The 23,309-nt window shown below is 48.5% G+C and overlaps 1 protein-coding gene across 13 annotated transcripts in view; it reads left to right on the top strand.

The window, feature by feature from the left end:
- Positions 1–23,309, top strand: part of srcin1a (SRC kinase signaling inhibitor 1a) — a 145,844-nt gene that overhangs the window by 115,726 nt on the left and 6,809 nt on the right. For 7 of the 13 annotated variants that reach the window (XR_008755479.1, XM_055891954.1, XM_055891919.1 and 4 more), the window contains 15 exons: positions 98–205; positions 2,207–2,334; positions 3,008–3,028; positions 3,490–3,650; positions 6,946–7,121; positions 7,910–8,040; positions 9,459–9,606; positions 10,077–10,389; positions 10,901–11,177; positions 11,375–11,523; positions 11,618–11,767; positions 13,351–13,440; positions 13,569–14,687; positions 16,451–16,582; positions 21,977–22,021. Coding sequence is in view for 12 of the 13 variants with exons in the window: in XM_055891954.1 (XP_055747929.1) it covers positions 98–205; positions 2,207–2,334; positions 3,008–3,028; positions 3,490–3,650; positions 6,946–7,121; positions 7,910–8,040; positions 9,459–9,606; positions 10,077–10,389; positions 10,901–11,177; positions 11,375–11,523; positions 11,618–11,767; positions 13,351–13,440; positions 13,569–14,687; positions 16,451–16,582; positions 21,977–22,021 (3,148 nt within the window). In the remaining variant the exon portion in view is untranslated. The remainder of the gene's footprint in view (positions 1–97; positions 206–2,206; positions 2,335–3,007; positions 3,029–3,489; positions 3,651–6,945; positions 7,122–7,909; positions 8,041–9,458; positions 9,607–10,076; positions 10,390–10,900; positions 11,178–11,374; positions 11,524–11,617; positions 11,768–13,350; positions 13,441–13,568; positions 14,688–16,450; positions 16,583–21,976; positions 22,022–23,309) is intronic. The other 6 variants (XM_055891962.1, XM_055891996.1, XM_055891976.1 and 3 more) reach the window with 5 other exon arrangements.

Below are 23,309 nucleotides of genomic sequence, written 5' to 3'. Positions count from 1 at the left end.
ATCACTGCGTGATGTGTGGGTGCACAAGCTTCCATGTTTGTGTGTGTGTGAGTGAACCTGACTGACCAGTGTGTGTTAACCTGCTGGCTTTCTCCAGGGATCGATTGGAGCGACTGGATCGTATGGAGGCCATGGAGAAACAGATAGCCAGTCTGACAGGCCTGGTTCAGAGTGTACTGACCAAAGCCCCCGACAGTGACAGCACGTAAGACCCCCTTAAGATCCCAAACACGCAGAGACATTCATAGACGTACAGTTGAAGTCGGAAGTTTACATACAACTTAGCCAAATACATTTAAACTCAGTTTTTCACAATTCCTGACATTTAATCCTAGTAAAAATTCCCTGTCTTAGGTCAGTTAGGATCACCACTTTATTTTAAGAATGTGACATGTCAGAATAATAGTAAAGAGAATGATTTATTTCAACTTTTGTTTCTTTCATCACATTCCCAGTGGGTCAGAAGTGTACATACACTCAATTAGTATTTGGTAGCATTGCCTTGAAATTGTTTAACTTGGGTCAAACATTTCGGGTAGCCTTCCACAAGCTTCCCACAATAAGTTGGGTGAATTTTGGCCCATTCCTCCTGACAGAGCTGGTGTAACTGAGTCAGATTTGTAGGCCTCCTTGATCGCACATGCTTTTTCAGTTCTGCCCACACATTTTCTATGGGATTGAGGTCAAGGCTTTGTGATGGCCACTCCAATACCTTGACTTTGTTGTCCTTAAGCCATTTTGCCACAAATTTGGAAGTATGCTTGGGGTCATTGTCCATTTGGAAGACCCATTTTCGACCAAGCTTTAACTTCCTGACTGATGTCTTGAGATGTTGCTTCAATATATCCACATAATTTTCTGTCCTCATGATGCCATCTATTTTATGAAGTGCACCAGTCCCTCCTGCAGCAAAGCACCCCCACAACATGATGCTGCCACCCTCGGCTTGCAAGCGTCTCCCTTTTTCCTCCAAACATAACGATGGTCATTATGGCCAAACAGTTCTATTTTTGTTTCATCAGACCAGAGGACATTTCCCTAAAAAGTACGATCTTTGTCCCCATGTGCGAATCGTAGTCTGGCTTCTTTATAGTGGTTTTGGAGCAGTGGCTTCCTCCTTGCTGAGCAGCCTTTCAGCTTATGTCGATATAGGACTCGTTTTACTGTGGATATAGATACTTTTATACCTGTTTCCTCCAGCATCTTCACAAGGTCCTTTGCTGTTGTTCTGGGATTGATTTGCACTTCGCACCAAAGTACGTTCATCTCTAGGAGACAGAATGCGTCTCCTTCCTGAGCGGTATGACGGCTGCGTGGTCCCATGGTGTTCATACGTGCGTACTATTGTTTGTACAGATGAACGTGGTACCTTCAGGTGTTTGTAAATTGCTCCCAAGGATGAACCAGACTTGTGGAGGTCTACAATTTTTTTTTCTGCGGTCTTGCCTGATTTCTTTTGATTTTCCCCTGATGTCATGCAAAGATTCAGTGAGTTTGAAGGTAGGCCGCCACAGGTATACCTTCAATTGACTCAAATTATGTCATTTAGCCTGTCAGAAGTTTCTTAAGCCATGACATCCTTTTCTGGAATTTTCCAAGCTGTTTAAAGGCACAGTCAACTTAGTGTATGTGAACTTCATTATTTTTGTACCTGCTTTGAAATGAATGATTCTAATTAGATGTATGTAAACTTCTGACCCACTGGAATTGTGATACAGTGAATTATAAGTGAAATAATCTGTCTGTAAACAATTGTTGGAAAAATGACTTGTGTCATGCACAAAGTAGATGTCCTAACCAACTTGCCAAAACTATAGTTTGTTAACAAGACATTTGTGGAGTGGTTGAAAAACAAGTTTTAATGACTCCAACCTAAGTGTATGTAAACTTCCGACTTCAACTGTATATACTACTACAGCAGTAGACCATGACAGGACGAGCACAGAAATACATAACTGGTCTCAGGATACTATATCGTTGTTTAATAGACCAGAATACGTTCAAGTACATTATTGCAGTATAGTAGTACTGTGCATGATTATATTACAGGTGTTGGCATTAGCACTGTAATTGGCTGGTAATAATGACCTTGCCCTGTGGACAGTATAAAGCACTCTGTAGTATAAGTACATAATGCGTAAGTATAGTACAGGTGTTGGCATTAGCACTGTAATTGCCTTGCCCTGTGGCCCTGGTTGATCCTCAGATGCGGCCTACTGCGTCTCTGCATGATGGCGGGCTGCCCTCCGGACCAGGGCTCGGAGTTCTCACGGCCCTTCCCTTTCTCTTCCAGCGAGAAGACCGAATCCAACAGCGACGGCTCCGCCACTGGAAGTGAGTACTACACGTAAAGTTCTAGCCCAAACTACATTGAGGTGAATATAGTTTTAGTTTGATCTTTTAGTCCTGTCCTGCTAACCATTTACAATAGTTCAGGTTGAGCTTAGTTCTCGTGTCCATTTACCCACTGGGCCAGGCATAGATCAGTTATTTGAACAGATAAGATGGCTACTGGTCTTTAAACCTCAACAGACATAGATTGACATCTCCCTCAACCCGCAGCCTAGATACAAACCCATCCCTCTGTCCCTGCTTCCTCTAATATCTCTCTCTTACTCTCACATTTCCTTCCCTTTCTTCTTCTGTTTTATTTCTCTATTCTCTCACTCCCTCCCTCTCTCTCTCTCCATATCTCTTTCTTCTCCTGTTCCTAATGCCTCCGTTTAGCATGAGTGAGTCTACATAGACTTGCTGTTCAATGGCCAGACCATCAAAGGGCCAGCGAAAGGACACGCCTGCCTTTAATGCCTCTCCTTGACATGAAATAACACCCGAAAATAAAGCTGTTAAATTAGCCATTTTTCTCTCAGCAATAGTCGATAGAGTAAGTGTCCAGGGGTCCTCATTTGCCTCTGGCAATTTAAACCTTGAAGATTACTCCCAATTTTCCTCCACTCTCTCTTCTCTCTTTTTCTTTGGTAACTGGCTCACTGCTCCTGTATTACAGCTGGACGGCTGAAGCGGAAAGGTAGTTTCACTCTTCTCCTCTTCTCTTCTATTTCTCCTCTCATCTCTCTGCCCCTGGGTGGGTGTCTGGTGTTGTCACATCTCCGATATTGGTGTGTCTCTTCTCTTATGTACCCTTTGGCTGCCTATAATCCCCCCCCCCCCCCCCCCCCCCCCCGTCTCTGGTCTTGTGTTGTTGGGCCCTTCTGGGTCTATTTGGATGTTCATATACCTGAGATTCAGAAGGATATTCTCCTCGCACCATCAACAGGCTCTCTCTCTGTTCGTTTCAGTCTACCTCTGTCCAGGAACTGAGCTGGGATCCTTTACCTGTGCTCCCAAGACTGCGTGTGGAACTTTGTGTGTGTGCGTGCATGCATGTATCTGCTGTTGTGTGTCAGATGTCTTTATATACACAGCATTGTAATTAACCCAGTTTCCTCTGACTTCCTCATAAGCTGTGTTGTGTCCTGTGATTGTCAGCTCTGACGCCGTCGGCCCCGCTGGCTCTGATGCCCCCCCCTCCCTCCGGAGACAGCCAGGTCACCACCGTCACCCGGCTGCAGATGCAGCTTCACCTCCACGCCCTGCAGCAGAACGCCACCGACCTGGGCAAACAACTCTCCCAGCTCCGCAAGATGCAGGTGAAAACGACTGAGCCTACTCTCCTTCTTTAACACATTTAGGTCATAGTATGCTTTGCGAGACAACGGAAGATTAAAGTTGTCGTATGTGTTGGTGCTAAGAGTTTGAAGCCGTGGTCCTTAAGACCCTGGCCTAGTGGATATCCCTGTGAAGACGGACGCAGCATCAGATAATGGAAAGAAATGAAACCATTCAACGTTTTCCCTGTGACTCCCTGCGGTACCATGGTTACAGGCTGAGGAGAGAAGAGAATGGCCCTGTCTGTGTCTTAACTCTCTGGAGGGGGGGGGGGGGGGTTGCTCTAACACATCAGATCAGTGGGGAAAAGAAATGAAGACGTGTAGAGGATATGGCGTATGTGATTTAGGGACAGCGCAGGGCCGTTTAACAGTCTGCCCTGTCTGTCTCTTCCTTTAGAGAGAGTTTATGAAACATAACAGTGGTCCAGTCCACTTCATGCATTGTTAAACTCTCCCTAGGGCCCAGCTCAATGGCTCATGACTCCTGGGTTTTGTAGTTTTATAGCCTGCGATTTCCTCAACATACAACTGGTGCTCACAGAGAGGCACAGCAGCAGTACCTGCATCAACTCTCTTCCGGATGAGGAACTGGGTTTTAGGGGTGGGATTTATTGTTGGAGAAAGAATACACTGAGTATACAAAACATTATGAATACTTGCTCTTTCCACAACACAGACTGACCAGGTGAATCCAGGTGAAAGCTATGATCCCTTATTGATGTCACCTGTTAAATCCACTTCAATCAGTGTAGATGAAGGGGAGGAGACAGGTTAAAGAAGGATTGTTCGGCCTTGAGACGATTGAGACATGGATTGTGTGTGTGTGCCATTCAGAGGGTGAATGGGCAAGACAAAAGAAGTGCCTTTGAACGGGCTATTGTAGTACTGTAGGTACCAGGTGCACCGGTTTGTGTCAAGAACTGCAATGCTGCAGGGCTTTTCACGCTCAACAGTTTCCCATGTGTTCAACAAAGGTCCACCACCCAAAGGACATCCAGCCAACTTGACACAACTGTGGGAACTATTGGAGTCAACGGGTGCAGCATCCCTGTGGAACGCTTTCGACACCTTCTAGAGACCACGCCCTGACGAGTTGAGGCTGTTCTGAGGGCAGAAGACACAGGTGGAGAGGAGTAAAGTGGTAAATGGAAGCCAAATGCAGCACAGTGGGACTAGAGAGTAGCACTCATCTCAGTCATTTACCTGTGTGTGAGCCCAACTCCTAACCTCTGACCCGCCCCGTTGCCCATGGAGACGGCCCCAGGCCTGAATAATATATGATGCTCATGAATTATGTAGAGCGAGAGAGAGAAGGGAGAGGAAGGGTGAACGTGGTAGAGGTACCGTAATGCAGAGAAAGAAACAGAAAGAGAGTATAAATGTTTTTATTGTGACTGCTGTGGCTGGATCAGAATACATGGGGTTTTAATGTATTGCTTCTATTGGGTCAAATCAGAAGTAATGCTGCAGAGCACATTGTTTATACTGTTGTTCAGTTTGATTCCCTGGAACATAAAAGCAATCCATTATTAATTTCCCTTGCTAAGCAGGTGCTTTCATCTCAGTAGACAGAGTTCATTCATAGTTCTGGATGTGTATTGAATTTTGATTGAGTGCTTTGCAGTAGGATTTAGAGGTCCTACTAGTGCAATTCTCTAACTGGAAACCCTGCTGTTTTCTGCCTGTGTGTGAACCTTATTTTTCTCTGAGTGAGACACACACGCGCACACACACACACACACACACACACACACACACACACACACACACACACACACACACACACACACACACACACACACACACACACACACACACACACACACACACACACACACACACACACACACACACACACACACACACACACACACACACACACACACAGCACATTGATGGGTTCCGTCATCAGCTAATCACATTCTGTTAGCAGGGGAGACAGGTTGGCTCAGACAGGTTGGCTCAGACAGGAGCGCTGGCGCATCAGAATGCCCGCAAAGCACTCAAGGACACAAACACACACACTCTTTCTCTCACACACACACACACACACGCACATGTAACCGATGTGAAATGGCTAGCTAGTTAGCGGTGGTGCGCGCTAATAGCGTTTCAATCGGTGACGTCACTCACTCTGAGATTTTGAAGTAGTTGTTGCCCTTGCTCTGCAAGGGCCTCGGCCTTTGTGGAGCGATGGGTAACGATGCTTCGAGGGTGGCTGTTGACGATGTGTGCAGAGGGTCCCTGGTTTGAACCCAGGGAGGGGTGAGGAGAGGGACGGAAGCTATACTGTTACACACACACACACACAGAGATACACACAACGTGGAGGTACAAACTCATGGACAAGGCAATGCATCCCCATTATTAGACAGACAAGGTCAAAAAAAGAACACACCAGTCAAGGGCAGGGCAGTACTGTTCACAGACAAACACACACCAGTGTCTCCCATGTGTTCATTTGGCAGCAGCCACTGGGCAATTGTTGCCGCCACACCAAGGAATTAACTTTATTTGTTTTACCCATATATTTTCTAATAATATAATATTTTAGAACTAAAAATCACAAAAATAAAAGCTAATTCAATGAAACCAATATAATCAAACAATGAATTTAGGGGTAGTTTTTGCATGTCTGCATTACCTACCAGACACACAGGATACATGCTCAGGGGCCCTGATTGGGGTCCCATTGATTTTGTTTTAATGTTTGAGCATAAGAACACAGAATTAGCCAAGGCAAAGAGTAGAATTGCAGGAAATTAGCTTTCACGCTGCAAAATATTCTGTCAGCTCTGTTGAAAAATGTATCCAATTGCAGGAACATTTTTGGTCCAGAAAAAACCTTTGCTTATTGCTAATAGCACAACTGCCTGATGGTATGCTAATAGCAGGATGTTGTCACTGTGATTCCATTGTTATCTTGACCTCTACAAGCTACTTACTGCTCTGGGCAGGACCACCTTAGGTGTTAGATATCAAATCCAGAGGGAGGCCTATTGTATTGCAGCAGATGTGTACCATTAATGATCTGCAGAATTCCCTACTGAATGACCTCAGACACCTGTAACATCTATTACCTTCACAATTTGGATACACTGATTTCTGCTACAAGGACTATCATTCAGAACACTATTAGGTACACAATATAATCTTGTTTAACCATTCAGGATTGTGTGTGTGTGTTTGCGTGCGTGCGTGCGTGCGTGCGTGCGTGCGTGCGTGCGTGTGTGTGTGTGTGTGTGTGTGTGTGTGTGTGTGTGTGTGTGCGCAGCTCCAGAACCAGGATAGTGTGAAGACGCTGCTGAAAAGAACGGAGAAGGAGCTGAATGTGCGTGTGAGTGACGCTCTGAGGAAGCAGGAGGACCCTCTGCAGCGACAGCGCCTCCTGGTGGAAGAGGAGAGACTCAAGTACCTCAACGAGGAGGAGTTTATCATCCAGCAGCTCCAGTCAGTAACTCACCTGATCACGGGATCATTCCTTGATTAAGATTTAGTTTGTTGAATGACTGGTTAACTGACTGATTGACTGATTGACTGACTGACTAACTGACTGATTGACAAAATCTATTCACATGATTATTATTATTGTTCTTTTTTGTAGGTCATTAAGATCATTGAGGTTCTAAGGAGGTCCTATGATAATAATATGGTTGTACTAAGGCAGTAATACAGGCCATCCTACTGGCAACACAAACAATCCCCATGCGTTACCCAGACACTGCCTGGCTTAGCAGAGTGTGTAACTTTATACGAGTGGACATTGTTGAATGAATCATTTGCCTCGTTAGATCATCGCTGTTAATCTAGGCTTGTTATTAACCGTTGCTAATAGCCATTTTATTTCATTTAAATATTCATACCATTTTGATTGGCCGTATGGCTTCAGGCTGATTTACTTGACATCATTAAGTTGGATTTTCATTAGTGGTTTTGCTTCGTCAGCTTGTGTGTGTGTGTGTGTGTGTGTGTGTGTGTGTGTGTGTGTGTGTGTGTGTGTGTGTGTGTGTGTGTGTGTGTGTGTGTGTGTGTGTGTGTGTGTGTGTGTGCCAGCGTTCGTGTGTACATGTGTGTGTCCAGACTGTGTGTATGTCTCTCCGTCGGCCTCGTGGTTCTCTCGCTTCGACACACACACCACAGTGTTCTCAGTAGAACATTACAGTCTTCATAACATGAACGTTTTCATGTTAACTGTGAAGGCCTTGTGTTGACACGTCTCTCCTGTGTTGTCTCTCCAGTGACCTGGAGAAGTCAGTGGAGGATATCCAGAAGGGTTCGTCTGTCAATCACAAACTGGTGACGGTTCAGGAGCTGGAGGAGAAGGCCTCGCTTCTGAGGAAACTAGGAGAGACACTCACAGAGCTCAAGAGTAAGTCACTCCCTGATACACGGATCACTCACAGACACACTGACACGGTCTGATACACTGATCACTCACAAACACACTGACAGGGTCTGATACACTGATCACTCACAGACACACTGACAGGGTCTGATACACTGATCACTCACAGACACACTGACACGGTCTGATAAACTGATCACTCACAGACACACTGACACGGTCTGATACACTGATCACTCACAGACACACTGACACAGTCTGATACACTGATCACTCACAGACACACTGACAGGGTCTCATCACAGGAGGCTGTTAACAGCTCGTAATAATGGCCGGAACGGAGCAAATGGAATGGCATCAAACGCCTGGCAACCATGTGTTTGATGTATTTGATACCATTCCACTAATTCCGTTCCAGCCATTACCACGAGCCCGTTCTCCCCAATTAAGGGGACACCAACCTCCTGTGAGTCTGATACACTGATCACTCACAGGCACACTGACACGGTCTGATACACTGATCACTCCCTGGCACACTGACACGGTCTGATACACTGATCACTCACAGGCACACTGACATGGTCTGATACACTCATCACTCACAGACACACTGTAGGGAGCTGACTTAGATAGTCAATCACAGACACACATCAGTCTCAAACATACAGACATCACAATCACCGCTCTCAGAATCAGACTCCCGTTGTAACTCCTGAGATGTGAAGATGTAGTGACCCCTCTCTCTCCCTGTCCCCCTCCAGACCAGTTCCCCAGTCTGCAGAGTAAGATGTAGTGTCCCCTCTCTCTCCCTGTCTCCCTCCAGACCAGTTCCCCAGTCTGCAGAGTAAGATGTAGTGTCCCCTCTCTCTCCCTGTCCCCCTCCAGACCAGTTCCCCAGTCTGCAGAGTAAGATGTAGTGTCCCCTCTCTCTCCCTGTCCCCCTCCAGACCAGTTCCCCAGTCTGCAGAGTAAGATGTAGTGTCCCCTCTCTCTCCCTGTCTCCCTCCAGACCAGTTCCCCAGTCTGCAGAGTAAGATGTAGTGTCCCCTCTCTTTCCCTGTCCCCCTCCAGACCAGTTCCCCAGTCTGCAGAGTAAGATGTAGTGTCCCCTCTCTTTCCCTGTCCCCCTCCAGACCAGTTCCCCAGTCTGCAGAGTAAGATGTAGTGTCCCCTCTCTCTCCATGTCTCCCTCCAGGCCAGTTCCCCAGTCTGCAGAGTAAGATGTAGTGTCCCCTCTCTCTCCATGTCTCCCTCCAGACCAGTTCCCCAGTCTGCAGAGTAAGATGTAGTTCCCCTCTCTCTCCATGTCTCCCTCCAGACCAGTTCCCCAGTCTGCAGAGTAAGATGTAGTGTCCCCTCTCTCTCCCTGTCCCCCTCCAGACCAGTTCCCCAGTCTGCAGAGTAAGATGTAGTGTCCCCTCTCTCTCCATGTCTCCCTCCAGACCAGTTCCCCAGTCTGCAGAGTAAGATGCGGGTGGTGTTGAGGGTGGAGGTGGAAGCGGTCAAGTTCCTGAAGGAGGAGCCACACAGACTGGACGCCCTGCTGAAACGCTGCAAGAGCGTCACTGACACACTGACCACCATGCGCAGGTACGACCCAACACACTGACCGCCATGCGCAGGTACGACCCAACACACTGACCGCCATGCGCAGGTACGACCCAACACACTGACCGCCATGCGCAGGTACGACCCAACACACTGACCGCCATGCGCAGGTACGACCCAACACACTGACCGCCATGCGCAGGTACGACCCAACACACTGACCGCCATGCGCAGGTACGACCCAACACACTGACCGCCATGCGCAGGTACGACCCAACACACTGACCGCCATGCGCAGGTACGACCCAACACACTGACCGCCATGCGCAGGTACGACCCAGCACACTGACCATCAGTGAAACATTGACACTGATCCAACATCACAGGTACATGAACGATGTGTAACTCAGAGCCTGCATTGTCTAGCCACAGCCCACCAGCACTGACCACATAATGGCAGATATACAGACGTTACTGGCATCGCCTGACATTGGCTGTGTTTGTGTGGTCAGGCAAGTGAACGAGGGCGTATGGAAGAAGCAGGAGGACTTCCCCAAGCACAGCAGTGAGGACTTGCGTAGGAGTTCTGACTTTGACATGCCCACCAGCCCCCCTCTCAACCTCAGTGACCTGAGGGGCGTCAGTAGCCTGTCTAACTGGAGCCCCCACTCCAGCCACAGCCATAGTCACAGTCACGGACACAGCCAGCCCTCCTCTGGCCCTCACAGGGACAATCCTCCCCCTGTGCCTCACAAGGGCCGGGCCCTGGAAGAGCTGGCCAACCGCGCAGCCGCTGATAAGGCTGTGTCTGTGGAGGTTCGACTGGTAAGAAACCCTTCTGTTACTCCATTCTAGTGTTTCATCTGTAGTTGTCCTAGTGTAGCATTGGTATGATGATACAGTATGTATAGGTTTTGGAGGAGAGTGTGCGTAGGCATGAGTGAGCCTACAAGTGTGGATGTCTGCACATGTGTGAGTGAGTGTCAGTGGGTTCTGCTGAGGGGAGGACGGCTCATAATAAGAGCTGGAACGGAGCCAATGGAATGGTATCAAACACATGGAGACACGTGTTTGATGTATTTGATACCATTCCACTGATTCCTCTCCAGTCATTACCACAAACCCGTCCTCCCCAATTAAGGTGCCACCAACCTCCTGTGGTGTGTGTGTGTGTGTGTGTGTGTGTGTGTGTGTGTGTGTGTGTGTGTGTGTGTGTGTGTGTGTGTGTGTGTGTGTGTGTGTGTGTGTGTGTGTGTGTGTGTGTGTGTGTGTGTGTGTGTGTGTGTATACAATATCCCTCACTGTGCTATATCTCTCTATGGCTCCCCCTCCCCAGGCAGCAGAGCGGGACTGGGAGGAGAAGCGGGCTAGTCTGACCCAGTACAGTGCTCAAGACATCAACCGTCTGCTGGAGGAGACCCAGGCTGAGCTGATGAAGGCCATCCCAGACCTGGACTTTGCCGCCAAGCAGATCAACAAGCCCTCCTTCAACACACCCTCCCAGTCTCAGACCCCCCAGAGTGGGGGAGGGACCCCAGAGCAACGCCCTACCAAGCCCCAGCACGCCACACACAAGCTCTCGGGGAAGGAACCTGGCTCCAGACGTGCTTCCGGTAAGGATACATCAGACCTCTCCTCACCCAACAGAGGAAACAGTAGAGCGTTGTTTGTTTTTTGATGTACTGATGGGAAGCAGTGTTTTGTCACACACTCAGCTCATGAATGTGTCGGTGTCGGCTGTGGTGCCAGTATGAAGGTACTGTGTCCGGTTCTCTAACGGGTGCCCATGGTACTGCCCTGCCTGCCACAGATGCAGAGCAGCTGACAGTGACTCGCTATCGTACAGAGAAGCCCTCAAAGTCGCCCCCTCCCCCGCCACCTCGACGCAGCTTCCCATCATCCCCGGCTGGCCTGATCACCCGCAGCGGAGAGACCCTTATCCCCGGCAAGAGCATGAAGGTGACAGAGCATGAGGCATGGATGTATATTCACACACACACACACACGCACCTCCTGCCTAGTTTCTGATCTCCACTATGTATGTGTGTAAAAGTCGGAGGTGGAGGAGGCAGAAGCACAGAAGCCCTATGTGAAGCTGCGACGGACGGTGTCTGAAAACCCGCGTCCTGCATCCACCCCTCCCACCCTCGCCTCTGGAGACAAGGAAGAGGGAGAGGAGGACAAGATCGCTGCTGAACTGGAGGTACTGGTATACCAGCTTCAGAAATAGTGGATTAATAGTGTTTGCAGAGTTTATATAGTATTAGGAGGTGGTCCCTGAAGGAATTTAGGGAAGGGTGGACGGAATGGGAAATGTTACTGAAAAACGACACGTCCTCTGCTTCCCTAATTTTGCCTAGAGCTTGTAGCTACACGCGCACACACACACACACACACACACACACACACACACACACACACACACACACACACACACACACACACACACACACACACACACACACACACACACACACACACACACACACACACACACACACACATACACACTCACGACCGTTGTAGGCCTCATTAGCTGGCTGCTTGGCGTGTTAGAGAGGATGGTCAGGTCAAAGTAGCAGGTGCCATATGTCCTCCACACCCCAGGCCTCCTCACTGAGACAGAGAGTCCATTCACTGTGGGCCCAGATTACTGCTGATCACACAGCTTAGTCACACACACACACAGAGTGTCACCCAGAGCTCACAGACCAACCCAGCCTGGCCACGTGGACCTAAGTGAAGCGTTGAGTTGTGTGTTTGTCTTTCTGATGCCCTGCTGGCCACTTAGTGAAGCAATAAATTGGACAGATTTTTTTTTTTTTTACTGTAATTTTTGATAGACCCGTTATAATAATTGATCTTGATATCATGGATAACTTATCCTAATTTAACCATTATTTACATTATTTCAACTCTCCCCTCCCCTCCCCTCCCTCCTACCCTTCCCCTGGCCAGCTGTTTCAGAGAGCCCCCCTCAGGCTCAGCCACCCCCCTCCCCTGTCCCTGCCCAGTGCCCCCCGCAGCAGGACCAGCGTGCCCCCCTCCAGCCTTGACCTATGGCCCCCAGGGGCCCCGGGCACCAAGGTAACGCCCTCCCTGACCTTGCGAGGGCTTGTGTGGACTGCTGCTTCCTGAGACTGCCCTCACCTTCCTCCTCGAACTAACACTTCCACCACTCTACCCCCTCCCTCAAATACACAGTCCCATGTTCCATCCCTGATCTCTACACCCCTCCCAGAGTACACCGTCCCATCCTCACCTTTTATCTCTACCTGCAGAGTGCTCTCCACAGGGTCTCCTGTCAAACACAGCAGCTGGTCACCAGCACACCGACTGTACACTGACCCTATTCTGCTTGGTGCTGTAGGGAAAGTAAAGGAGTTTGTACTATTGTTTTAAATGTAGCCCTTTGGTCCAGCACTCCCCTTGTTCTACACTACCAGAACACACCCCTAAACACACTGTCTCCAGACGACACACACACCCTATACCAACACACACTCACACCCTGATGGAGTGATCACTCTTCCTTACACACAAACACTCCTGTGACTAGTCACTCTCTGTGTTGGTTGCAGTGCTCTGAAGTGCATGGATGTGCGTGCGTGTTATAGTGTGCAAGTGTGTGTGTGAGGGCTTGTGTACGTGTGTTTGTGTGTGTTCGTGCACGTGTGTGTGTGTGTGTGTGTGTGTGTATGTGTGTGTGTGTGTGTGTGAGTGTGCGTGCGTGCGTGCGTGCGTGCGTGCGTGAGCAGTTGTGAAACTCTACACTGTGTCTACCAGCTGTCTAGAGCATCGTTGGACTGCTCTGGCATACAGTGGAAGCAGGGCAGCTCAGAATGCACTGCCAGCATACTGGCATCACACTCACAGGTTAGTGCCCTAATGAGAAGTATTTTAGAACCAGTCAATTACCATTACACTGTTCAGAAAACAATCCTATTTTATCTTATTGAATGTATGATGGAATATTCCTTCTATTCACCCATTTTGTTTAACAGGCACAGAGCATGGCCCTTCCTGGTCCATCCTTCTCTCCTGTCCCCCGGATTGGGCTGACAGAGTACGTGTCAGTTTTACTCTCTCCCTCAGAAGGCTTTGTCAGAGACTTGACACAGGACCATCAGATGTCCCCAACAGTGGACCAGTCCCGGAGCCAGACTGCTCCTCCCCAGACAGTCTCCCAGATCCAGGAGGTCTCTAAGGGGAAGGATCCCGTCAGCCAGCCCCAGAGGAAGCCTTCTCGGCGGGGGGAGCTGAGAATCCTGGAGTCCTTTGAGAAGGAGGAAGAGAGGGAGGAGAGAGAGGAGCTGTCCTTGGTGCTGACTGAGCTGGAGGTGATGGTGATGTCACCCTCAGAGACCCAGAAGCTCAGCAGGACCTGGGGAGAGGCTCTACAGACACTCACCATCCCACCTCAGCCTTCAGAGGGAAGCACTGAAACCCGTCTGTGTGGGGCTCCACTACTGGTACTATTCAGGGAGACTGTGACGGTCAGAGAGGCCTACAGGAAGCTGCAGTTACTGCTGGGCAGGGAGGAGGACACAGGGTCATCCAAGGTGGACCCCAAAACCAGAGCAGGTTCTTCTCACAGCAGCCTGAGCAGCAGCCTCAGTACCCTGGGTTCCAGGATAACTCTCGCTCCTGAGCAGCAGGACTCTCTGAGAGAGGCTCTGAGGAGAGGGGTGGAGACAGGGGCCAGGAACCTGACACTCCCTCACAGCACTGGAACGAAGAGCATTCTAGCCACCCTTCCGGAGCCCAGTCAGGACTCTGCAGAAGCAGCAGTGAAACCCAAAGGGTCTGCAGGTTGTAAGGAGAGCCAGGCCAGGGAAGAACAGGGACTGAACCCCTGGAAGCAGGGAGAGGACATTAGGAGCAGCACCTACAGCAGGCTGGACAGCCTGGATGAAACCATCCGCGAGCTGGAGAACACCCTGCTGGAGCTCAGTGGCCACCCCACCACAGTGCATCTCTCCAACCGCACACTCCCCACTGACACTGCCTTGTCGGAGGCTCCAGACCCAGCCCAGACGCCTGGTACCATCACCTCAGAGACCAAGAAGCCCCCAGTCCCACCCAAGCCCAAACCCTCCTACACTCCTGCCACGATGACCAAGGTCTATAACATGCACCCCTGCATAGACTCTGCTCTTTAGAGGGCATGCACTCACTTCTCTTTATTCTCTTCTGTCTTTTTGGCTTTAAGTGTTGGGGTTGCTGTTTCAAGCTGAGGCTTTATCTTGTCTTCCTCCTATTCACTTCAGAGGGAATCTGACTGCACATAACATACCAACCTCACATGGAGTTATACCTCACAACCTCAACCTGCTCTCAACCTGCCAATTCCCACGTAGAAGTAATCTGTTGTCTGCTCCCTGTGAAAACGGGTAGATTTTGGCAGTCCAAACAGAATGTTTAAAATCTTAAATCTGTTCAACTCCAAGGGGCCTGCAGCAGATGCTCTCCTTCTCTGTACTGTGATTAGTCATGTGGGGCTACTGTCCACTTGGAGACGGGTTGTTCATTGTCTTTTCATTGATCTTCTGTTTCTACTCTGTAAACCAGGGCAAGTCCAATCTCTGCTGCAATAAACTGTCATTTCTCTTTCTCTCCCCTCCTTATTTCCCCCCTCTCTTCACGCCTTTGTCTTGTCTTCTCTTTGTCCTTTGCTACTTCTCCCGTCTCTGTAATCAATTACCAGTTACCCGCATCCTCAACTATTATAGCTTTACCTTGAACTTTCTTTCGGCTTAATCGACAATCGAAACGTTGAGACTTGTTTACAAATTGGTCTGAAACTGAATACAGACACACACTGTTGTTTTCATTATCCCATAGTAAATCATTAGCATAGGGCAGACCAGACCTCGGAGGGCTCATTGCATGCTGGGAGTCGGAGTTTGTCATTTCACCTTTAGGTCAACGCTCCTTGTAAAAGCTCCCAAAATGAAATACATGGTTGAATAATGATGATAGATGGAGAGTTAGAGATAGACAGGTGAAGAGGTAGAGTGTAGCATGGACCACCATGTTGTCTCAGTGTCTAGATAGGCTGACACTCAGTCCAACTGCAGTGGAGTGCCAAGCCACAGTGGGGCTTGACTGTCAGGGACCATTTCTCCTCTCGGCCGTTCAGCTGGAGAAACAGGTCCCGTGGGCTTGACGTGGGCTTGACGTGGGCTTGACGTGGGCTTGACGTGGGCTTGACGTGGGCTTGACGTGGGCTTGACGTGGGGTTGGTGTGGAGTTGCAGCGTTTTCCCCGCCTTGTTGCATCACCCTTAGTACTGTAACCACCACTGCCTTTAACTGGGTCTCATTAGGCCAATCAGATCCTTCACCCAGGTTCCCTACTCTACCCCTGAATGATTCATATTAGCATACCATACTGGGCGCTCCGTCTCCTGTAATCATTAGCACTGCCTTTCCTCTTAGCCAATGTGCGTGTATGGAGGAGGTTGGGGAGTAGATAGGATGTGCGTGTTGGAGTGAGTGAGTGCGTATTTGCTTTTTGCATATTAGAGGCAGAGAAAATGGGTGAGCCGACGACATCATATGATGGAGCCCCCGGTGCAGCCATGCTGAGCAACACCACTTTGAATTTCCCATTTCCATATTCACCTGTTTGTCAGATCTTCTGCAGCCAGTGTGTAGCGATATATTGAAAGTCAGTGGGGCGGATAGCAGGGAGTTGTTTCAGCGAGGCTTTAGTGAGCACCCTGATCTTAGGGCTTTCAGCAGCCGGCGGGCATACTGGGTGAGAGCTTCTATTGAGTTGGTATATGTCTGATTAAAAGGAATGAAATGTAAATCTGTTCGTGCTCTGTGGCACTAATACTCACGTCTCTCCCCTCTTCTCCTCTCCTTGTCTCCTTCTCCAGGGAGGAAACAGCTCTTCAGCTGTGGGTAAAGTCCACTCCTCGGCTGCCTCCAGACTGAAGCACCTGCAGCAGAGCAGCACAGAGAAGACCAAAACTGGCAAGAGGGAAGACTTCCTCAAGGGCCAGCAGCAGGTACTGTATTCTAGTGAGACTGATCATCTACTACTGACTGCCCCTACCTAACTGACCCCACACCTCGATCTTCTGCACAAGGTAGCCTATTCCACTGTTGTATTAGTGTACCTCCATATCTTGGTGTGATTTCTTAATCCATAGACCGTCGATGGATGAGCCAGAGCCACTAGTACTACTAGGGTCCTGTTTGATAAAGGGGCTATAGATAGTGTATGGATTAGATAGTGTAGTGCACCAGGGCACCTGAAGGTCTTGAAGGATGTTGGGTTATAAGTTGGGAAATGCAAGGGGCCCCAGGGGAGACGGGGAAATGGAACTGTTCAGGCGTGTCAGAACAAAGTCAAGCTAAGAGAGAACTTTCTTCTCTAGTGCTGGCAGGAGTCATGTCAAGGAAATAAGCTTTAATGTCAATGTTATTTGAAAAATACCAGAGCACCGAAGTGCACCTAAACCCCCTCTCCACGCTAAAAATACTTTGATTGGGAATTCAGAGAGGGAGCCATTCATGTGAATCAAGAGAGAGAGGTGTGTGTGTGTGTGTGTGTGTGTGTGTGTGTGTGTGTGTGTGTGTGTGTGTGTGTGTGTGTGTGTGTGTGTGTGTGTGTGTGTGTGTGTGTGTGTGTGTGTGTGTGTGTGTGTGTGTGTGTGTGTGTGTGTGTGTGTGTGTGTGTGTGTGTGTGAGAAGCCAATAAAGCCATTTGAATTGAATTGAATTGAGAGAGAGAGAGAGAGAGAGAGAGAGAGAGAGAGAGAGAGAGAGAGAAGCCAATAAAGCCATTTGAATTGGAGAGAGAGAGAGAGAGAGAGAGAGAGAGAGAGAGAGAGAGAGAGAGAGAGAGAGAGAGAGAGAGAGAGAGAGATAATACATAGAGAGAGTGTGTTATGAGACTGGGTTGACTGGTAGCTTTATAGGTAAACATGGGAGGAATCTCTAATGCCCTTGTCTCCCAATGTAAGCTGAGGCTAATCAGTACAGTACTCAGTTGTGTCAGTGCAATCACTGATTATTCAGTATGAAGAGCACAGTGCTTCCCCCCAGTGTGCTCCCTTCAGCTGTCACTCGCTTTCTCTCTCTTCCTCCATTTTATTCACTCACTCCTTCCTTACTGCACAATCTTTTTCATCCCTATTATTTTTTGTTCTCTCAATTTTGCTGTCTCTCTTTTCCCACCTCTGTCTTTCTCTCTCTCTCCCCCTGTGTCTCTCTTTTCCCCCCTCTGTCTGTCTCTCTCTCTCTCTCCCCCTGTGTCTCTCTTTTCCCACCTCTGTCTGTCTCTCTCTCTCCCCCTGTGTCTCTCTTTTCCCACCTCTGTCTTTCTCTCTCTCTCCCCCATGTGTCTCTCCTTTCCCACCTCTGTCTTTCTCTCTCTCTCCCCCTGTGTCTCTTGTTCCCTCCCTCTTCTTCCCTGTTTCTGGAAAGCTGTAGGGGTGGAGTGGCCTCCTTCTAGCCCACTGAGAGGAAAATGAATCCCATTATTTCAGTATGAGGACACAGGATCTCAGCGTGCTCCCTTTGTCCACAGACTGTTGCAAACAATTACACTGAAAATAGGCTGTGTGAAAAGACTATCCCCTCGCCCAAAGGAAAGACACTCAAAACAATCTCTCTCAGAGTCGGCACCAAGCCATAAGTTAAGATAGCGCCAACAACAACAGTAACAAAGACATTACTAAACCCATTTCAGAGCATTTTGAATCAACATATGACTTCAATCGCAGAAGTCAATCTCCCCACTACTCAATGACTGACAGGCTGTTTGTGTTGACATAACATGCCATGGATGTCTGTCGTCTCTCATTACTCCACCTCAACACTGTCAGATGCCTACCTATACTATACTGCCCAGGGTACTGTGTCACCCAGGTGCCCATCCACCCACCATATTAGTTGACCCATAGAGCTTTAAGGTGCCCCCCATAGTTTCCCCACTCCCACAGAGATGTAAGTTAGTTTCCCCACTCCCACAGAGATGTAAGTTAGTTTCCCCACTCCCACAGAGATGTAAGTTAGTTTCCCCACTCCCACAGAGTTGTAAGTTAGTAGCCCCACCCCCATAGAGGTATAAGTTAGTAGCCCCACTCCCATAGAGTTGTTAGTTTCCTCCCTCCCATTGAGTTGTAAGTTAGTAGCCCCACTCCCATAGAGTTGTTAGTTTCCTCCCTCCCATTGAGTTGTAAGTTAGTAGCCCCACCCCCATAGAGTTGTAAGTTATTTTCCTCACTCCCTTAGAGTTGTAAGTTAGTAGCCCCACTCCCATAGAGATGTAAGTTAGTTTCCCCACTCCCACAGAGTTGTAAGTTAGTAGCCCCACTCCCATAGAGTTGTAAGTTAGTAGCCCCACTCCCATAGAGTTGTTAGTTTCCCCACTCCCATTGAGTTGTAAGTTAGTAGCCCCACTCCCATAGAGTTGTTAGTTTCCTCCCTCCCATAGAGTTGTTAGTTTCCTCCCTCCCATAGAGTTGTAAGTTAGTAGCCCCACCCCCATAGAGTTGTAAGTTAGTTTCCTCACTCCCACAGAGTTGTAAGTTAGTAGCCCAACTCCCATAGAGTTGTAAGTTAGTTGCCCCACCCCCATAGAGTTGTAAGTTAGTTTCCCCACTCCCATAGAGTTGTAAGTTAGTTGCCCCACCCCCATAGAGTTGGAAGTTAATAGCCCCACTCCCATAGAGTTGTAAGATAGTAGCCCCACTCCCATAGAGTTGTAAGTTAGTAGCCCCACTCCCATAGAGTTGTAAGTTAGTTGCCCCAACCCCATAGAGTTGTAAGTTAGTAGCCCCACTCCCATAGAGTTGTAAGTTAGTAGCCCCACTCCCATAGAGTTGTAAGTTCGTTGCCCCACCCCCATAGAGTTGTAAGTTAGTAGCCCCACTCCCATAGAGTTGTAAGTTAGTTTCCCCACTCCCATAGAGTTGTAAGTTAGTAGCCCCACTCCCATAGAGTTGTAAGTTAGTAGCACCACCCCCATAGAGTTGTAAGTTAGTAGCCCTACCCCCATAGAGTTGTAAGTTAGTTTCCCCACTCCCATTGAGTTGTAAGTTAGTAGCCCCACTCCCATAGAGTTGTTAGTTTCCTCCCTCCCATAGAGTTGTTAGTTTCCTCCCTCCCATAGAGTTGTAAGTTAGTAGCCCCACCCCCATAGAGTTGTAAGTTAGTTTCCTCACTCCCATAGAGTTGTAAGTTAGTTGCCCCATTCCCATAGAGTTGTAAGTTAGTAGCCCCACTCCCATAGAGTTGTAAGTTAGTTGCCCCACCCCCATAGAGTTGTAAGTTAGTTTCCCCACTCCCATAGAGTTGTAAGTTAGTTGCCCCACCCCCATAGAGTTGTAAGTTAGTAGCCCCAATTCCCTATGAGTTGTAAGTTAGTAGCCCCACTCCCATAGAGTTGTAAGTTAGTTGCCCCACCCCCATAGAGTTGTAAGTTAGTAGCCCCACTCCCATAGAGTTGTAAGTTAGTAGCCCCACTCCCATAGAGTTGTAATTTCGTTGCCCCACCCCCATAGAGTTGTAAGTTAGTAGCCCCACTCCCATAGAGTTGTAAGTTAGTTTCCCCACTCCCATAGAGTTGTAAGTTAGTAGCCCCACTCCCATAGAGTTGTAAGTTAGTAGCCCCACCCCCATAGAGTTGTAAGTTAGTAGCCCCACTCCCATAGAGTTGTAAGTTAGTAGCCCCACCCCCATAGAGTTGTAAGTTAGTAGCCCCACTCCCATAGAGTTGTAAGTTAGTATCCCCACCCCCATAGAGTTGTAAGTTAGTAGCCCCACCCCCATAGAGTTTTAAGTTAGTTTCCCCACCCCCATAGAGTTGTAAGTTAGTAGCCCCACCCCCAAAGAGTTGTAAGTTAGTAGCACCACCCCCATAGAGTTGTAAGTTAGTAGCCCCACCCCCATAGAGTTGTAAGTTAGTTTCCCCACTCCCATAGAGTTGTAAGTTAGTTTCCCCACCCCCATAGAGTTGTAACTTAGTTTCCCCACCCCCATAGAGTTGTAAGTTAGTTTCCCCACTCCCATAGAGTTGTAAGTTAGTAGCCCCACCCCATAGAGTTGTAAGTTAGTAGCCCCACCCCCATAGAGTTGTAAGTTAGTTTCCCCACTCCCATAGAGTTGTAAGTTAGTTTCCCCACCCCCATAGAGTTGTAAGTTAGTTTCCCCACCCCCATAGAGTTGTAAGTTAGTTTCCCCACCCCCATAGAGTTTTAAGTTAGTTTCCCCACCCCCATAGAGTTGTAAGTTAGTTTCCCCACCCCCATAGAGTTGTAAGTTAGTTTCCCCACCCCCACAGAGTTGTAAGTTAGTTTCCCCACCCCCATAGAGTTGTAAGTTAGTTTCCCCACTCCCATAGAGTTGTAAGTTAGTTTCCCCACCCCCATAGAGTTGTAAGTTAGTTTCCCCACTCCCATAGAGTTGTAAGTTAGTTTCCCCACCCCCATAGAGTTGTAAGTTAGTTTCCCCACCCCCATAGAGTTGTAAGTTAGTTTCCCCACCCCCATAGAGTTGTAAGTTAGTTTCCCCACCCCCATAGAGTTGTAAGTTAGTTTCCCCACTCCCATAGAGTTGTAAGTTAGTTTCCCCACCCCCATAGAGTTGTAAGTTAGTTTCCCCACCCCCATAGAGTTGTAAGTTAGTTTCCCCACCCCCATAGAGTTGTAAGTTAGTTTCCCCACCCCCATAGAGTTGTAAGTTAGTTTCCCCACCCCCATAGAGTTGTAAGTTAGTTTCCCCACCCCCATAGAGTTGTAAGTTAGTTTCCCCACTCCCATAGAGTTGTAAGTTAGTAGCCCCACCCCCATAGAGTTGTAAGTTAGTTTCCCCACCCCCATAGAGTTGTAAGTTAGTTTCCCCACCCCCATAGAGTTGTAAGTTAGTTTCCCCACTCCCATAGAGTTGTAAGTTAGTTTCCCCACCCCCATAGAGTTGTAAGTTAGTTTCCCCACCCCCATAGAGTTGTAAGTTAGTTTCCCCACTCCCATAGAGTTGTAAGTTAGTTTCCCCACTCCCATAGAGTTGTAAGTTAGTTTCCCCACCCCCATAGAGTTGTAAGTTAGTTTCCCCACTCCCATAGAGTTGTAAGTTAGTTTCCCCACCCCCATAGAGTTGTAAGTTAGTTTCCCCACCCCCATAGAGTTGTAAGTTAGTTTCCCCACTCCCATAGAGTTGTAAGTTAGTTTCCCCACCCCCATAGAGTTGTAAGTTAGTTTCCCCACCCCCATAGAGTTGTAAGTTAGTTTCCCCACCCCCATAGAGTTGTAAGTTAGTTTCCCCACCCCCATAGAGTTGTAAGTTAGTTTCCCCACCCCCATAGAGTTGTAAGTTAGTTTCCCCACTCCCATAGAGTTGTAAGTTAGTAGCCCCACTCCCTACTGATGCTGTTGTTTTGACTCACACCCACCCAGATATGCCCACCATGGGTGTCCTTTCTACTGGAGCCACAGCTGAAGGTAAAAAGATCTCTTCTCCCCAGAGATGACCCCTGACCCCAAACTCTTACATTGACCCTCTCTCTCTCTGGTCATCACTCTATCCTTTCATCTTCCTATCTTTTCTCTGTTTGTCTCTTTTCTGCTTCTATCCTCAGTGGTGTTATGAATTGACATTATCGGTGGTGCGAAAGCTTTCATATGTGTGTTATCTGTGTGTGTGTGTGTGTGTGTGTGTGTGTGTGTGTGTGTGTGTGTGTGTGTGTGTGTGTGTGTGTGTGTGTGTGTGTGTGTGTGTGTGTGTGTGTGTGCGTGCGTGCGTGCGTGCGTGCGTGCGTGCGTGCGTGGTGGAGACTGAACAGTGCATTGTGAGATGATACTCAGTGCCGTTGTGCCAGGCGCTTGTTATTATGCACTGCTCCAGTACCAGGAGACGTCAGAGCCATCCAGGCGTGAGAGGATTTTTTAAATCACCGAGCTGTTATAAGAACAGACAGTTCAAAGCCACCATTTCGGTTCGTTGGCCTTGGTGCAGATCAAGGAGGCCATGACAATGTGAATCCTTTTCATACCACAATCCTCGATTTCCATTTCCCATTTCGCTTCTTATTACTTCTGGCTGTGAAGCAGGCTAGTGGGGGGAGGGGGGTAGTAAAGGCCAGTCCCACGACACAGTGTTTTGGCAGGCAGCTCTGAGCTTCCGGAGATGAGAGGAGGCTATCTTACCGCACTAACAGAGCGGAATAAATGTTTGCGGAAGCAAGGCTTGAGAGAGAGGAGAGAGAGAGGGTGTCCTCAGGCAGAAGGAACAGCCTCTTTCCCTGGGGGCAGACAGCAGCACCAGAGTTACTGGAGCACCAGCCAACAGAGCAGGTTAAAGCCTCACAGGCCACACAACACGCACCTGCTGTCCAACAAACCACACAGACCAAATCCCCTCTGTCTCCACACTAACACCCTCCAACCACTCAGGGCAGAGTAGAAACCTCTCAGAAATAGTGGGTTGCTTTTATTTGGGAACATTGTGGAAGAGAACTTTTGACATATCTATGTACAAGAGTTATTCAAGAGCAAATGATTTGCAATCCTGGATTTAATCAAAGTCACCTCTAAATAAACGATGACCTTTGATATAAAACCTGGTATTGCTTTCGCCCAGTGTCTGTCTGACTGATGATACAGAGTTGGGATAGTCACATCAGACTCTTCGTCTTCCTCTCATCCCCTGGCCACAAGCACAGATGTCTAGACAGGTGTCATCAGCCAGTGGCACCGATGTAGGACTGATCACAGAGTAGGGGACCCTCAC

The sequence above is a fragment of the Salvelinus fontinalis genome, chromosome 2, assembly GCF_029448725.1.
Source record: "Salvelinus fontinalis isolate EN_2023a chromosome 2, ASM2944872v1, whole genome shotgun sequence".
Classification (NCBI taxonomy): Eukaryota; Metazoa; Chordata; class Actinopteri; order Salmoniformes; family Salmonidae; genus Salvelinus; species Salvelinus fontinalis.
This window is presented reverse-complemented; position numbering and strand designations above follow the sequence as displayed.